The 16,538-nt window shown below is 40.9% G+C and overlaps 1 protein-coding gene across 2 annotated transcripts; it reads left to right on the plus strand.

Annotated features, from left to right (window-relative positions):
* Positions 1–575: 575 nt before the first annotated feature.
* On the plus strand, positions 576–14,668 carry dkk2 (dickkopf WNT signaling pathway inhibitor 2). 2 transcript variants are annotated; one of them, XM_023428188.2, is made up of 4 exons: positions 576–1,162; positions 10,531–10,684; positions 11,097–11,228; positions 12,596–14,668. In XM_023428188.2, exons 1-4 carry the CDS (start codon positions 959–961, stop codon positions 12,844–12,846), a joined length of 741 nt encoding a protein of 246 aa, XP_023283956.1. In that variant the 5' UTR covers positions 576–958; the 3' UTR covers positions 12,847–14,668. The 2 variants fall into 2 exon arrangements, with proteins under 2 accessions (XP_023283956.1, XP_087035952.1); XM_087179826.1 differs by having other exon boundaries at positions 10,534–10,684.
* Positions 14,669–16,538: the final 1,870 nt, after the last annotated feature.

Consider the following 16,538-nt stretch of genomic DNA (forward strand, 5'->3'; position numbering starts at 1 on the left):
TCACCATTGGCATTCCTTTGCATCATGAGGGATGCCTATCCCACAGGGCGAAAACAATGGTTATCAGATTTTTTTTTTATTCTAAGTTATTCCGGAATGCTGCTTAAATGGACCCTGAACCGCATCCTGTTTATTTATTTCACATTTGTCAGAGCATCATTTCAGTGACAAACCCAGCCCCAGCTTTCATATGTGTTGAATGTGAATATTTTTACATTTTTAGGCACACAGGTAACAATTTCCCAGAAACACGGATTCGTTCTTGTGATTATAGAAAATGTTCCACGTTACCTACAAACCCTCTTTAGACCAGCGCTGACTCTGGCTTTTTTTTCCATTTCCTATGCGCCCAACCGCCTCGCAGTAAAAAGGGTCAAGCGCCCAGTTAAAATACACAGTGTATAATTTTATAGATTTTTCCCAACGGGGCTCCTGGTGCCGGTGTCGAGACGACAATGCGCAAGCAGCAGTGCCGCACACAGATCAGTTTCATTCTTTGTCAGTTGTGAATAGGGGCGGAGGAAGCAAACTCATTACAATCCTATAAAAAGAAAGTATCCGAGATCATAAAACACCCGGCTGCGGGGCTAAGTGCTCACTCACAGACAGAGACAAAGTGGAAACCTCTTGTCAAGTTTCTCTCTGACCCTCAGAGCATCACCATTTTAACAGATTCTATTATTCACTGTTTCCCTTCTACACTGGGCTCTGTGTTTTCAGGTGGCTGTGTCGATGGCAGTCATTCTTCTGAATATCTGATTTTCAGGAACAAAAACTTGGCCTCATCACTACGACTCTTATTTTGTAGTCGGGCAAGCGTGACGCATGGACACTGTCAGAGCGCACACTTCTCGCTGAGAAACATCGTTCTTCTGCGCCCAAAGTTCAGGTTTTTCAAGTGATTTTGCCTCTTTTTTTTTTTTTTTTTTTGATATTTCAGTATTTTTTTTTCTCAAGGATGCTCGTCTCTACATGGAATAGATGCTGTGTTTTGATGTTTCTCGTCGCTGCACTGAGGACGGGGACATCCCAGGTGTCTGAGGCGCGCCCGAAGGCGAACTCCATCAAGCCAGCTCTGTTGGAAGAGACACCCACACCCGCAACAAACGGGTCCGCCACTGTCCACAGCGGGATCACGAAGAAACATAACATCCTTGTGCAGGTAATTTGAATAATCTTGTATATTATTATATTAAATTTATAAATGGATAGGCCGGACTAATGTTTACGCACAACCTGAAACCGGTTAGAAGTATAAGGGCCAGTGGAATCATTTATTATTAGTGGTCATAATAACTTGTAGTACTTACTTATTCTAATACAGCTGGCATCTTTTAAATTTTAATTCGATTATGAGTGTGATGTCCATGTACATAGTCGCGCGTAATTGTGCGTCACGTCTTGAGAACTGTGTCCGTGGAGTTTCTTGAGCTGAACAAGTAAAATAGCCTTATGCCATTAGAACAAAATCTCTCACGTGTGAATCGTTATTGGAAATTGCAGGGATTGGACCCCTCATAAACCCTAATTGCCGTTCAGACCTGACGCCACAGCCGGGTGCAGCGCACTTCCACAGTAAATCATTAATGCCAACAGAAATGTGAGAAAAAGTTAACACTTGGTGTAATTTTCTGTCTGGGTCTTAGTGTCATTAAAGTGGTCCAGACGCTTGCTGGGATTATGAGATTCTTACTGTGGGGCCTCTGAGGGATACTCTTACCAACCACTTAATACCCACTCAAAGAGTTATCAATTCCTTCTGTTTCAACAAAGTGCCATATTATTGTAGTTTGACAGCAAACGTGGGACCAAAAGATTTGGCTGCTTTCATCCTGGGAAACTTAAAAAAAAGTTGTGAACATCATGGGTAATTTTTAGCAAGTTGGGAATTAAGAAGTGGGAAATACACTAAATCATTTCTTAGAGAAGTGGATGTTTTAGTTTTAGCTTTTGAAAGGAGGTTGGAAAACTGATATCCGTGAAGAAAAGAAACATGACATGTCAGTCAAACATAAAAAACAACAAAACGACAAAAAGGCCTTCCTGAAATGTTGATTTACTGAAAAGATCACCACTAACTGTACGCTTTAAGTAAAAATGGAAGAGTATGATTATGTTGTTCTAAAAGATACTGTTGATGCCTCACAGTATGTTGCTGAGCAGTAGATGGCACTGCCACATCTCCACCACATCCCCCTCAGCAGACAGTCTGTGTATCAGCCCACTGAAACAGCTGATTACCCTTGTCCTTACTTTTGAAGCATTTTCATTCTGCTTGATGGACTTGCCCTCTAGATTTAACACTGACTTGTGTTTATACATTTGGCCGCCTCAACCGTCTGTAATATCACTTGCAGCAGCGATAGTGTTGGATATCAGTGGAGTACGTAGTGCTGAGAGCAGCGCTCTGACATCCAGCTCAGACAGAAGAAAATTATGGAAAAGCCACTTTCTCTTCTCTGCGGAGTGTGGAGATCCAACCTCAAGCAGCACTGCCAGACCTCAATTTGAACGCCTGCTTACATCTTTGCCATTGCAATAATCTGGAGCGGTTTGGAAGGGTGGACTGAGGGGAAACAATATATGTGTGCAGAGACCACCATACTGTTATAAAAGTAAAATGCCATTGTGGATGGTTAGGGTGTGCAAATGAAGATGGTTAATAGCATTTGTGGCAGGAGGGAGGTATATATGTATGTGTGTGTGTGTGTGTGTGTGTGTGTGTGTGTGTGTGTTCTGGTTGCCAGGAGGTTTTCCAGAGTTGTAGAGTAACAGCTTCAGCTCTGCCCTGGCCAGATCGCGGCTTGACGCTGGCAGGCAAACGTCACTGACCTTCTGTCTCTCATCATACAGTGGCCATTTATGAGCAGAATAAATCAAAGATAACACGTCTGCCTCCACTGTGAGGTTGTAATGGCAGTGTGTGGCATAGATTTAGCTCAAGAGCGATTACATGCATACTTATTATCTTTCTTAATAGGTGTACAGCTCCGATTACAGCCTTGAAGCAAGCTGAATAACACAAAACAACATATTACTCAGTCATTCTCTCTTTTAAAGTGTTTCACAGCAGGCACCCCAAAATATTTTCATGTCCATCTGCATTTCTGAGGTGAATTACTGCTGATTAAGGCCTTGGTATTGGCCTTGGCCTTGGTGTAAGTGTGGAAAATGGGTATGCATCAACTCAAATTTCTCTTCATCTGCTTTATGGGAAACCTCAGTGCCAATATCCAGCAGGTAGATTTATGGTCAAGTTGTCATGCTGTTGAGTTTGTTACAATTGGTGAGGAATAGTTGGCGGATTATCACACCTCTGGAGAGTTTGCAGTGGGTTACGGATGGATGTGATTGTGAGCTTGCCAGTTATGTGAGTGAGAATCATAATAATTCACCACCATGTCCATTTTTCTCACTCAATTCTTTCTTTCTTTTTCTTTTTGCCTACTATCCCCTCTATAATCCGTAGTCAAACACGAGAACAGACATCATTTTTACACGGTGTGAGGCAGCTGTTTGGGGGCCTGATAAATCCCCTGACATTTAGAGAAAAGTGCAGAAAATTACAAAAATCTTCCAATAAACTGCCCTCATTGGCTTACTTTCAGATGCAGCAAATTATCGAGGGAGAGAGTCCAGCCACCCTGTGGAGACAAGCCGCTGAAGCAGGAAACAAGGGTGTAATTTGGTGTTTTATCCATCAGATTAGAAACGCTGGTTGAAGCCCTCGGTTATAGGAAGCATTTGACAGCTTAATGTGCTTTTATTTCCTGCAGCTGCTGACAACGTTTGGCGATAAGGGTTATATTAATCACTCAGAAACCAGGGTCAGGTTCTGGCTATCCCTTGGCGTTGAGTCAGCGCAAACTGCTGAGTGTTTTCCCCGTTGTCTCAGCCCTTTTCACATCAGCCTGACTGGAGTAAAACCGACAAAACCAAAACCTCTAAGACCTTGACAGCCGGCGCTCGTGGGTGGCACTGTTGGCTCCTTGGAAGGGAACCAACAGAAATGGATAGCACGGGCAGGCAGTGCTCACCACTGTAACCTCTGAACCCACAAGGGAACCGACAGCGTGGCTGCATTCATGCAGTACATGTCTGTAAAACATCAGCAGCCTTAACTAGTTGCTTTATTTAATTAAACACAGGGATCACTTTAACAGGCAATCTCTGAGGGCTCTGGCTATAAAAGTACAGCCACGTCTTTTCTCTCCCTGAGCCCTGCCTACCTCCTCCTCCCCAACCTAAAATGACTGTTTAGTGATCCTAATGAGCTGAGAAAGAGAGAGAAAAGGCAGCGAGAGGTGTGACTGCTTGTTAGCGCTCGGCTTCGTTTGTGCTTCGGCCCTCCTGTCCTGTGGCCTTTCCCAGTCTGTGTGTCCCTTGGGCACCGTGTGGGCCCTGCGCTGGAGCCATTAGGGGCCTCCTATTGCGACCTCTTTTACTTTAATTGGACCTGTTAATGGGAGAGGAGACCGGTGCACATCTCATTTCACAGGATTACACCTTTTAGAGCAACACACCTCCTAGATTTACCATCGAGAGCGTTCCCCTTGCCTTTGATAGTCTTTGAAGACAGTGCTCATGTGCGGTGACAGTGTGCCTTTCTTCGTGTCCGAGGAATAAGATCAACCCAGAATGTATACTTAACTTAAGGAGGGTCTAGTTTTTGGAGACTTTGGGTCCCTGCGCTCAAATGAGAAATGCCCATAAACACATGTGTTTTGAGTGATGAAAGACACAGAGCTGTGTTTGAAGACATGGTTTGTAAGAGTGACTTGTGCGCAGCCATCCCTATGTAATCTGATACTGGCTGTCTGTGCTTTCAGGGCATATGAAGTTTGTTTGTTCAGTGACATCGTTTATTTGACTCTGGCCCCTGCCAGAGGCCCCTGCCACTCATTAACACCATTCACAGTTTCAGGTTACGTGCTTGATCTCTGAAGGTCAAGTGCAATCATGACACGGAGCTCGAAAAGTGTGGATGTGGTACAAATGTGTGAAGAAGTCCTTGGCTTTAGGTTCATTGTGGGGTTTTTTTTTTGTTGCTTTTTGTTCCAGATAACTAATGCAAATACAGCATATATGAAATGCTCTACCTTGTTACTCATATAGAAATGGTAAAGGATTATTAAGGAGGGAGAGGGGGTCAGAAAAGGTGAGGGCAGACTTCTTTTCAAGGAGAGCAGGGAAGCATTATTTATATATTTTTTTCACCTTGAATTTTCACTCTGCCTTCCTTTGCAATATCATGAATAAGTACATAAAAATATATCGTTCTCATGTTCCATGGTTTATGCAGATACACTTTGTCACATGCAGAGAACAACAGCTCTGTCTCAGGCTTTATTAACGTGTTCGTTGCTGGCCCACGTCAGAAGTTTCATTGAGTTTAAATTGCCTCCTATTAAACATAAAACTATGTTGTTTGTCCATGACCTATGGAGCAACACCCAACGCCTGCACGTTTTTTCATCTGATGCTTTCCAAAATGGTTCCAAATCATTGTTGAAGAATAACTCTGTTTTATGATGTGACAATGCTATGGTTATGGTTTGGTTAGGTTTAGACACAAAATCGACCTGGTTTGGTTTAGTGACAAAAGCCCTTAAAATTAAAGTTGGGAAAACATTGATGTTTGGGTTAAAATGATCCCTTAGTTCAGGTTAGGGGAACCTTTGTAGTCATAGTTACAATAATGAACACTTGGTTAAAGATAGGGAATGGTTGTGGTCATGTTAAAAAAAAAAGAAAAAACAATGCAAAGTTAACTGTCGGTTGGAAATGGGAAATAAACAATGGTTTCCTGTGTTAAAGTCTGATGTGTTGTTGACCATCCGCATGGACCTCCTGTGTGGACTTTGTCACTCTATAACGTCACCTTACTTTGTCCTTGTGTGTCTTAAATTGGGGTACATGGTTAAACAATTTAATACTTGTATATTATTGTGGGGGATGGTCAGTGGGAGGATTCAAAGACCCCATGAGTATTGCTGGGAAACGGCCTTGCTTTGTTTGCAAAGTGAAACCCCCCTCACTTTTCCAATTATTTTCATCCTGTCCCTAAATCTGAAACCCTCACACGCCAACTAAGCAGAAGAGACTTTATTTTTATGCAAATCATATCAGCACTTTGAAATGACTGTACAGAGATAAATAAGAGATCCTGAGACCAGGGGGGAGGGTTCAAAGCCCTGTATATCCTGTAGTAAATCCCTTGTAGATTGTTGCTCCCGCACATGTAAGTTTCCTCTTCAAAGTCACGGCGCTTTACCAGCACGAAAGCATCACGAGACAGGGCCAGGGGGCTTCCCTTATGGCTCTATGTCTGTCTCTGCCTTTATCGTCTCACCAGCATACCAAGAGAGGCTGCAGAGTACACAGTTCTCAGCCCACTTCCTGCGCAGGGTCCAAGGCAGCGCTTTTATGTGCGAAAGCTGTCTAGGGAAAAATAAGGGAGCAACAGAAAAAAGATGTGAGATGAATGAGATGCATCCAAATGAAGCCCTGTCTCTCAGAAGTTGCGAATAAGGCATTTTAAAACATGACAAGATAAGGCGAGATTATCTGCCGTGATTTGGGGGTCAGCCTTGTATCATTGGGTTTCAAAGGGCTGTCTTGTGGTTTGAGTCATGATGGAAGAGGTGAGCCCCGTTCTTCTTCTTCTTCTTCTAACCCCGACCCCCCCTGCCCCCACATGCGCGATGCACTGTAATCGATCCAAGCCAGAAACACAGATAGAAATCAGAGCAGGTAGTATGAAGTACTACAGCATGTGGCCGGGGCCATTTGTCATCATATTTAGATAACAGCACATTTTTTATGTCAGGGAAAAAAAACTCCCACTGCACTTTCTCGAACTTCTCTTCAGACCATATATTTCCAGCATTTCACCATCTCCTCAGCTGTGATTACACCAATAGTTCATGGCAATATTTCTCTGAATGAGCAGTCGACACTAAAACAGAAAAACCCAGTTGGATCATGAAAGTTAATTCTAGACCTTGGACATAGTAGCTTGACAAAACCTAAGAATTTTGGACTTTATTTTGGGGAAAATACTTATTGCTTTCTTGCCAAGGTCTAGATGAAAGGATCAATACTAATTTAACATGTGAGTGTTAAGTATGGAGTTGGAGCCAGGAGATGGTTAGCTTAGCTTAACAGCTTAGCTTAGAGGGGAAACAGGAGCAAGCAGTTAGCTAGTCTCTCTGCAAAAATACACCTATTGTACCAGCAATAAAGCTAATTCATATGTCGTAACCTTTTCCCCTATTTGTATCCATACACAAACAGAAATGTAAAGGAATAATTTGCTCTTTTACAGGGAGTTATTAATATAAGTTTTTCTTGGTGGGAACTTTGACTTTCCACAGTCATAGTGCTGGACAGGCAAATAAATTGTTCTGCACAAAATAGTTACATTATGTAAACCCGTCTGAAACTATTAATTCTAGTTTCTTTAATTTCTGATTATGTAGGGATAAACAAATAGGAAACTGACTTTGGAGAGGCCAAGGCTAACTGTTTCCCTCTGCTTCCAGTCGACAGGAGATTCTTCTTTCCATTTAACTCTCAAGTGAGCAAAAAAGAGACAAGACTTTCCCAAAATGTCAAACCATTTCTTTCAGATGTTTACTGTCAAAGAAAAGCTTGGATTTCAAGATTGCAATTCAGTGAAGTTTAATACTACACTTCCCATAAACTTGATAGCATCTTTATTAGACCCTACCTGCCTGGTAAATGGCCATGTCTATCAAACACCATGCCTTTTGTGTAAACTTTTTGTTAAAAAAAAAAAAGAAAAAAAAAAGCAGTCTCCAGCTCAAGCCAAGGTAACTTTAATGACATCACTCTGCCTATTTTCTCACACTTGACGGAGCTCCTCCAGAACCACAGAAGACATCATACAAGTGTTTTTACAGGCTAACCTGTGTAGTCCTCATAACCAATAAACTGATGGCGTAAAATCAGTGTGTTTCCCCTATAAAATAAGGCCTTTGAATATTCTGAGAACAGTTCTCAACATTGTACTAATTAAGAAATATTTGGAATCCATCAAACACCAGGGCTTTCTTACTTTCATCAACACATTAAGCATCTGCATCATGGCAATCTGTCATAATGATAGATGAGCATTCAGCCTAATATTCCTGCTCATTTTTCTACGACTATCATTGCCTCCATGTGTTTCCAGCCTGAGAAAGTCAGTATGGCATCCGTCCAACGAGTCTAATCTTGTTCACTTTCTGAAGCACGAGGACACCGAGCAACAACTTCTAATGTGCTGATATATTCATATGTTTGAGAGCTTATTGAAACATGTGGTGTACATTCGTGTTTGGAGTGATGCCTGGTCTTGTGCGCATGGCCTCCCCTCTCAGCTGACCTTCATACTCCAAATGGTGTTTGCTATTTATTGTGGCTATAATGATTTTGCTCTGATTTAAACGTCTTTCATGATCATTCGTATGTTTATTGTTCTATGTTTGTCAGTGGTAAGCCATACTAAATCAGATCTGTCAGTGCAGTGCCAACTGAATGTGGCTGGCCAGCCAAACATGTTGTTCTAATGTCAATCTTCACTGGACATGATTTACACTGTCAGAATTCATATCCGGCTCTTTTTCTTTTCTTTTTTTCTTTTCTTTCTACTAATCTGCATATTTGAATAGGTATAATATTGTGCAAATGTCTGACAACTCATCAACCCATCCATTGTAATAACGATACCCTGAAATCAAATTGAATAGCTTGAAATAAGATAAAGATGTTCAGCCATTGGAGGAAACATAGTTGCCTGACATTACTCCGACCCGAGCCGGAACCCGAGTATTGATGCAGCTGTTCGAAATGTCCCTCTCCTTTGATGAGTTCAGTGCAAATTCATGACATTATTTCATTTGTCTGAGGAGTTCATTTGATTCGTGATACAATTTATGTCAAGCTTCTTTGCTCCTGCTCCAAGTCCAATGGCGACAGGACTCGCATGTGCAAGGAATTATATCAAGACAGCCGTTCCAGTAAAACTTCCCATTGTAACACATTTGTTATGGAAAAAATGAGCTTGGTTTTAATTGTACTTTGCACAGTTGTGGACAGTGGATTTTATGTTTGTAAGGTGGTGGTTTTTCTATCGTGGTCATTTCAGTCCACTTACAGAAAAGACCTGAGGGTTGCTCATGTGCTTTTCTACAGTTACTACTATTACAATTGAAAATTTTAACAGCAACGTCTCTTTCCAGAACAAACTTCTCAAACAATGAGGAACTTGTTGGAAAACCTTTGATGAAAAACAAAGTGACTCCAACAGTAACTGGGATATCTTCTATTGCCTGGTTTTCCTGCTGAGGAAAAGATAAGAGATGAGATAAAATAACATATGATAGGATTTTCTTGGATTGAATACCTGCTCGACATAATGCAATGCAGGTTACGTAATGTACAATTTCTCAGTGTTTTTCTGGTTTTGTTTTCAATCCAACCAAAATTTTGCACAGCACTTCAACACAGCAATATTGCATATGAATTTAAGAACCGATGTGGACTAGAGGGAATAGACCCAGCACAGCCCTTAGAGATTCAGTTTGAGCAGTCTTGTCTTCAGGGGATAGAGTCTCCAAAGACCTATAAACAGGAACATAACATGCATTTTATTTGGCTTGTTAACTGTTTGCTATAATATGAATTTTGCAGCCTGAAATGCATGGTGCAACTGGTGGTGCATCGATTAGAAGGAAGGCTGGGATTATGTTAGTTCTGTGTGAGCATGTGTTTGCTGGGTGTTTCTTTCCTTTCACGGCAGTCCTTCTGCAATACAGCAATCTGATCATTTGGTAGAAATTCGGTGGATATTGATGTCCTTGTGTGGGAAGATACAGAATCTCCACCATCACAAATATGAGCCATTAAACAGCCATCCCAAGACTGGAGTAAATTCCCTTTAGAAACGTACATTTTAATGACATTAGATGTTGATTGTGAACTGCATGATTGATGTGTCCATCAGCCAGTCTGCAGCATCTTTCCAGAAAGTAGCATCCTGATATGTATCATTCTGAATGAGAACAGAATGAAACCACAGATGTCATTAAGAAAGCCATTCACATCTATATCACAGCCACATGTGTGTGTGTTTCATATAGTTTTATTTTCCTTAGGCCAATATATCAGAGTCAAATATCAAAGGCAGCATTTATTGCATTGATCAGAAAACCAGTAGTTGAGCTTTTGAATTAGTCCTGCTCATGTCTGTCAATGTAAAGCCACAAACGTCACACGAAACACAACTGCAACTTATGTCATGCACATAATCTGAGCAGGTGGGCGATGCAACTGCAACCACACTGTCGCCAATACACTCCTTCAAATGCACAATGTGGTAAGAGCTGTTCATACTGTGGATTTAAAAGGCTGATATCACTGAAATGATGCACTCCAACCACTCTTTTATGAAGATGAATGTGTGCCCGTGCTATGTAGTTTGTACTGTATGTTTTCACAGAGTGAGTAAAGGCATCTTTTCCTCAGCAGGTGTATCCATGCAGCAATGATAAGGAGTGCACTGTAGGCAGCTACTGCCACAGCCCTCAACAGGCTCCCTCTCGCTGCCTCACCTGCCGCAGGAGGAAGAAGCGCTGCCATCGAGACGCCATGTGCTGCCCTGGGAACCGCTGCAGCAACTGTATGTACCTGACACATGAACACACACACACACACACACACACACACACAATTCCAGTTCATGTCAGTCTTAGTTATATTGTTACTGCAGGGTGCAATTTAGAAATTTGATTTCTTGTTTTATGCAAATAATCTGGGAAAAGTGACTTGTTGTAGGTCACTGAACAAATAGTACTACAGTATCTAGCCCAGAGACTGAGTGAAGGAGCCAATACATTTAAATAATGCTGAACACATGCCTTCAAACAGAAATCTGAACTATAGTTGCATTAAATTGATGCCCAGAGGTTCTGCTAAAATGCGCTTCTTTGCTTTAAGCTGACATAGCTGCACACAGTGACAGAGGTAACCTGCCTTCACAGTTACCTCTCCTAAAAAGTCCTGTTTCTGTTTTCATCTTTTCCTCTCTGCAGATATTTGTGTCCCCATCTCTGAGAGTGTGCTCTCACCTCACATCTCAGCATTAGATGAGCATAACAAACTCGCCACCAAAGACCACAACTGGAGGAAAAGTGGCAAAGCACATGCTAAGCATTCTCTTAAAGGTAAGATTTGCATATCTGTGGCGTAATGTTTAAAACATGTCCACCAGAAACCCTACCGTCTCTGAGCACTGTCACCTTTGTCTTTCTTCTCATCTCCTTTGCCGTCATCCTCACTAAACCCGGTCTGGATGGCTGAATCTTTCTGTTGTTCACTTTCTGCATGCCCTACAGAGTTCATGGGCGACGCCAGTCCACAAACTATGTTGATAATTACCCCTCTGCTCATATGTCAGTGTCTGGGAGCCCAAAGCACAGCATGGGGAGCCTAGAAGAAACCACAATGCCCCTGCTGTTTCTGCACCTACACAAACCCATGCAAACACTTTCCCTGACAGCGCATATAGTGTGGTGCACAAGTGAAAACCACAGAATGCAGATTTGGCACGATTATAGCTAATAACTCACCGAGCCCCCTGCTTTGCGTTCGTGTCACCTGATTTAAGGTAATGTAAGGGCCTATCCATAAAGCAATGCATTTAACGAGCCTCTTAAACCAACTCTAATGCACCTTCAAGACAGCAGGCTGTAAGACTAAAATCAATGTGAAAATAACACCACCACTTGATGTTGCTATAAATAAGGCCATTTCATTTTATTTGTGCTTGACTCACTCCCTCTCCTTAAACATTATTACTTTATAATGGCCTAACACGATTCGCTGCTTGAGAAAAATCCACCCAGGGAATCAGTGGTGTTAAAGCAGAGAACAAGCAGTCAAGGCTTAGCAGGCCATCGTGCTGATGGTTGGAACTTCATATTGAAATAACTAATCAGCAGAGTGTGGTTTTGTCAGGGATACAGGACGACTGGTTTGAATGATAAAGCAGCCTTTGGCAAGAAGTGATATACATTTAAATGTTTTCCACAGAAAAAAAACAAAAAAAAAAAAAAAACTGCATGACTAAATTGTACTAATTATGCATCCATCGGAGTAACACTGACCACCTGCCAAGAACATCAGACTCAGACCAGATGGGACTATATGGTTAATATACAGAATAAGCAAATTGTTTGCTTGATTTATGTCGAAAAGCTTCATGTGTTTCTTTGGTCTCTGACATGGCCACACATAATGCAATCTGAACTGAAATGTGAAGAAAGGGTTGCTAAACTTGTCCGTATGGAAAACATAACAGCTTAATGAACAGTGATTATACGTTTCCTTTTCTTTATTTAACTGAGGCACTATACAGCAAACTCCAAGATGCTGGAATGGTTTATAATTTCATGCGGGTCTTTTTATGTCTCTGATGAAGCATTTGTTTCTGTTTTTCCAAGTAGAGATATGCCAACTTGATATACAGTGTGGAGTTTGTTGTTGGCTGGTTCACCACTGATCAGTGCTGTTTCTTGTCTTCCTTTGTTAGGGCATGAGGGCGACCCTTGCCTGCGCTCATCTGACTGCTCGGAGGGCTACTGCTGTGCCCGCCATTTCTGGACCAAAATCTGCAAGCCGGTGCTGAGGCTGGGAGAGGTGTGCACCAAGCAGAGGAAGAAAGGCTCTCACGGCTTGGAAATCTTCCAGCGCTGTGACTGTGCCAAGGGCCTCTCCTGCAAGGTGTGGAAAGACGCCACCTCCTCGTCCAAGTCCAGGCTCCACATGTGCCAGAAGATCTGAAGCGGAGGCAGCTGCTGTCGGCATAGAGGCCTCTGTCTCCATCTGCCAGGGAAAGTTTTTTTAAAGGATGGGTTGTGGCTGTATTGAAAAGGAAAGGAGTAAGAGACAGAGACTAACAAGAGACAGAACAGACTGCGTGGGTTCAAGCTCGCTACTCAGCAAGCGCAGAGCGAATGGGGAATGCTTTAATGTGTTTGCTGTGAGTGGTCCATCCCTGCACCCACATACAAACACGCACCACCACCACACGCACACATACACCTCACAGCTTTGTGAGATCAATGAGCTCACGGTGTGTTTGCTCACAAATACAGCAAACATTTTACACAAACATTTTGATGACATTCAGGGAGCCACAGAGTTAGCCAGTAGATGCTGTGAGAGGTGTGGACCTTTTCTAGATAGAGCGGCAGCAGACGTAGCAGTCTTTTCATCAAGCTTCAACTTATATTAATAATAAGACAAGTAGAATATTTACATAGAAGCCATATTTTTTACTGCACAGCACATTCTTTACCAAAGTCCAAAATCCATTTGTATAAAAGATCAGATGTGTTTCACTACTGGATCTGAATTTTGCCATGATGCGTTGTCTGCTTTGTTAAATTTCAGTATCATATTGTTTGCTTTAAGTCTTGAAGAATTCAGCTATTACTATGCGAGACATTAACAACCAGTAACGATGTCCAGACCCCATAAATACCGGTTATATCATATGAGGAACTAATTGCATACACTGTTCACTCCAGAGCTTGACTTGTGCGAAGAATTAAAGAACATTTACATTAGAGTGATGAGTTTCATCTGGGGCATTAGCTCCTCGCCCGATTTTTAGCCACAAGAAGAGAGATAAAGTATTGTGTCCGTTGTGGGAACCTTGTTTGATCTGTCAGATACAGCTGCAATCTATTGTGATACAACTGCGTGGGTTAAAACGGTTTGCGCTGAGGTAGTGCTCTGCTGCAGACTTAGTGGTTCCGATACTAGACAGAGGATGGTTCTGCTTTTCCAATCACATGAACAGGATTCAAGGATACGATGGAAGTGCAATTTTTTCCGTTTACAAAGCCAGTAGGAATGTAGACGTGAGGAGATTGATTAGAGTTACAAAAATGCTCCATAAACCTGATGTTTTCAAAAAGAATCGCAGTTCGAATCAGCATTTTTGTGGATGGCACACGGCCTTGCATATTTTTCTGTTATTTCAAATATGACGGTATACTTTCTTCTCTGTTCAGTTTCCTGTTGTACTGGAGGTGAAGCAATGCTTTTGTCAGTACCATGCCTTTAAACAACCAGTACCTACATAGTCCATGTAATTTCACATTTGCCTCCTTTTGCTTTAATGTTTTTAGAGCATCAAATACACATATTTTGTAACCATTTAAAAATACCAATAAGCTCTTATATTGTAAATAGACTGGAAACAATGAAAATGTATTTAAGAATCAATGTATATCATGTACATATAATAAAAGTATGAATCTTAAACATTACAGCAAAATGATCTAGGTGAGAAGAGTATAAAGGGATGAGACAGGACAAGCACAGTTGGGCAAAATAATGTAGTAATGATAAAAGCTGTGTTTATAGAGAAGAGGGGAAAGGCATAGATAGCTTTGACTGATATTACAGACTAGATGCATCGGAAGGATAGTTCCTAAAAGAAATAAAAAGCACATTAATTTCCAAATAGTTTGTGTAAATGGTGTGTAAATGGTCTCAAGATTTATATCCCATTAAATATTGTTTGTGTGAATACTTCCCATTGATTTCTTTTGCGTATTTACAATGATGAATGAATAAAAGAATGTATTTTGTATCACTGGCTACACAGGACTTGTTATTTCTCATTGGATTGCTTCTTCTGTTGAGTTTTAAGACAGGTGAGATGAAAAATTAGATTACATTATTAATTTTGTTACCATTTACAGTAATGAAATGAAAATGATATAAGTTAACTAAGTAACAGAACAGGGCTTCTTTCAGACATACAAAACGTCAATTATAAATTGCTCATTCAAAAAGCATCAGTTGCTCCGCCTGCTTCTTTGCATAACATCAACGTTAAAGCCACTAAAAACTTGATTTCAGATCTTGAAGGTGCCCTGTTATGTTTACGTGTCATAAACGAGTTGAATGAATGCATTTCCTTTTTGAAGAGTTTGAAACCTGCGTTGTTTCCATCCATGTTTACTTGCTAACAGATTCCTTCTCTCTTGATTTTTGTTGGCACATTGCTGTGTTTCTTGGCATGTTACCATCATGGGCAGGAATACAGCAGGAACGCATATCTGCAACACTGTGAATGTGCTCCTGAGCTCTACTAGTGGTCAAAAACTCTACAGGGTAATTAGGTTTTTAACAATACCATCACATATATATGATTACAAACATCAATTATTATAAAGAACATAATGCGGGGACTACACCTCCAGTGTAATTACAATGAATTTATACCGTAAATAATACAAAAACATACGTTTTTAAATCAGATGAAAGCCATATCCATATATTATTACAAGTAACCTGCAGTGCTTTTGCATGATAAAAAAATTAACTGAGCTCTGAAAAGTGAAAATATTAGCAGGATTAAATGCTACCATCTAAACCAACCATCTAATCCAAGCTGAAATGATTATAATTCAAAATGTATCTTGGAGAGGGACTGATGCAATAAATCCTGAAACAGTTCAAGGGTCACAAAAACCACCGACTAACTGTGTCTGCATTAGAGATTTTTTCATGAGTACAAATAAGACTTCATAAGAACCATTATAGCCTGATGCATCGCAGATGTGATGTATAGAAAAAATGCTTTGATATCCTCCTTTTACGGCAAATGTGCAGGAAATGCACATTTGCCACACTTTTGTTGGGTAGAGATCGTTTAAGTTTTGAGTCTTATGAGTAGAATAAGTGATTATAATTTTTGAATCCTTTAAGACATATTTTAATGCCATCGTTGTCTTCACCACCTCAGAGCATGTGGCAATGTGTGCTGAGGCAATTTTGTAAACAACACTCAGTTCTTTTGAACATTATTGTACAATTTCACTGGGTCCTGTTTTGACTTTTCCCAAAAGAGTGACATATTTTTTCCATCATCATCAACAGAAGACGTGCACTTTGCAAAAACATCAGATGCAGCATCATCATTGTGGGGCTGCTATTGTTCTCCTCAGTATGTCTCATTATGTTCAAAATAAGTTTTATGTATTGGCCAAGGGACTTTTTCTTTCATATTTCAGCTTAACTTTTCATGCTGCCTCGCTGTAGATCACAAAAATCTTAGATAATATCAAAGCTGTTGAAAATTGTTTTAGCAGTAGTGCCATGCCGCTACTTCGAAACTTTTTTCAGGTTGTTGTTAAGGCAGCTCGGACCAGATGTTAGGTTTATGCGGCCCTAGAAACTGTTCCAGTGCTACAACGTATTGACTACAATGTTATTTGTGATGTACAAGCATTGTACAGTAAATTTCCCAAACCTTCTGTCAGTACACATTTACTTTAAGATATCTCCAGCATTCCAAGATAAGCTCTACTCATTTCAAACAATAAGCAAAAATATCCTTAGTTTAAACATGGTGTGACTATGAAATGTCCAAGGGACATTAGTAGGATATTTTCAGGATCTTGAAGGTGTTAAACAAGTCTTTCTTTAAATGATGGCTTCTGAGTTTGATTTGT

This window comes from Seriola lalandi, unplaced genomic scaffold (assembly GCF_002814215.2).
Source record: "Seriola lalandi dorsalis isolate HSWRI2012SDOR001 ecotype SW California unplaced genomic scaffold, Sedor1 jcf7180002054872, whole genome shotgun sequence".
Lineage (NCBI taxonomy): Eukaryota > Metazoa > Chordata > Actinopteri > Carangiformes > Carangidae > Seriola > Seriola lalandi.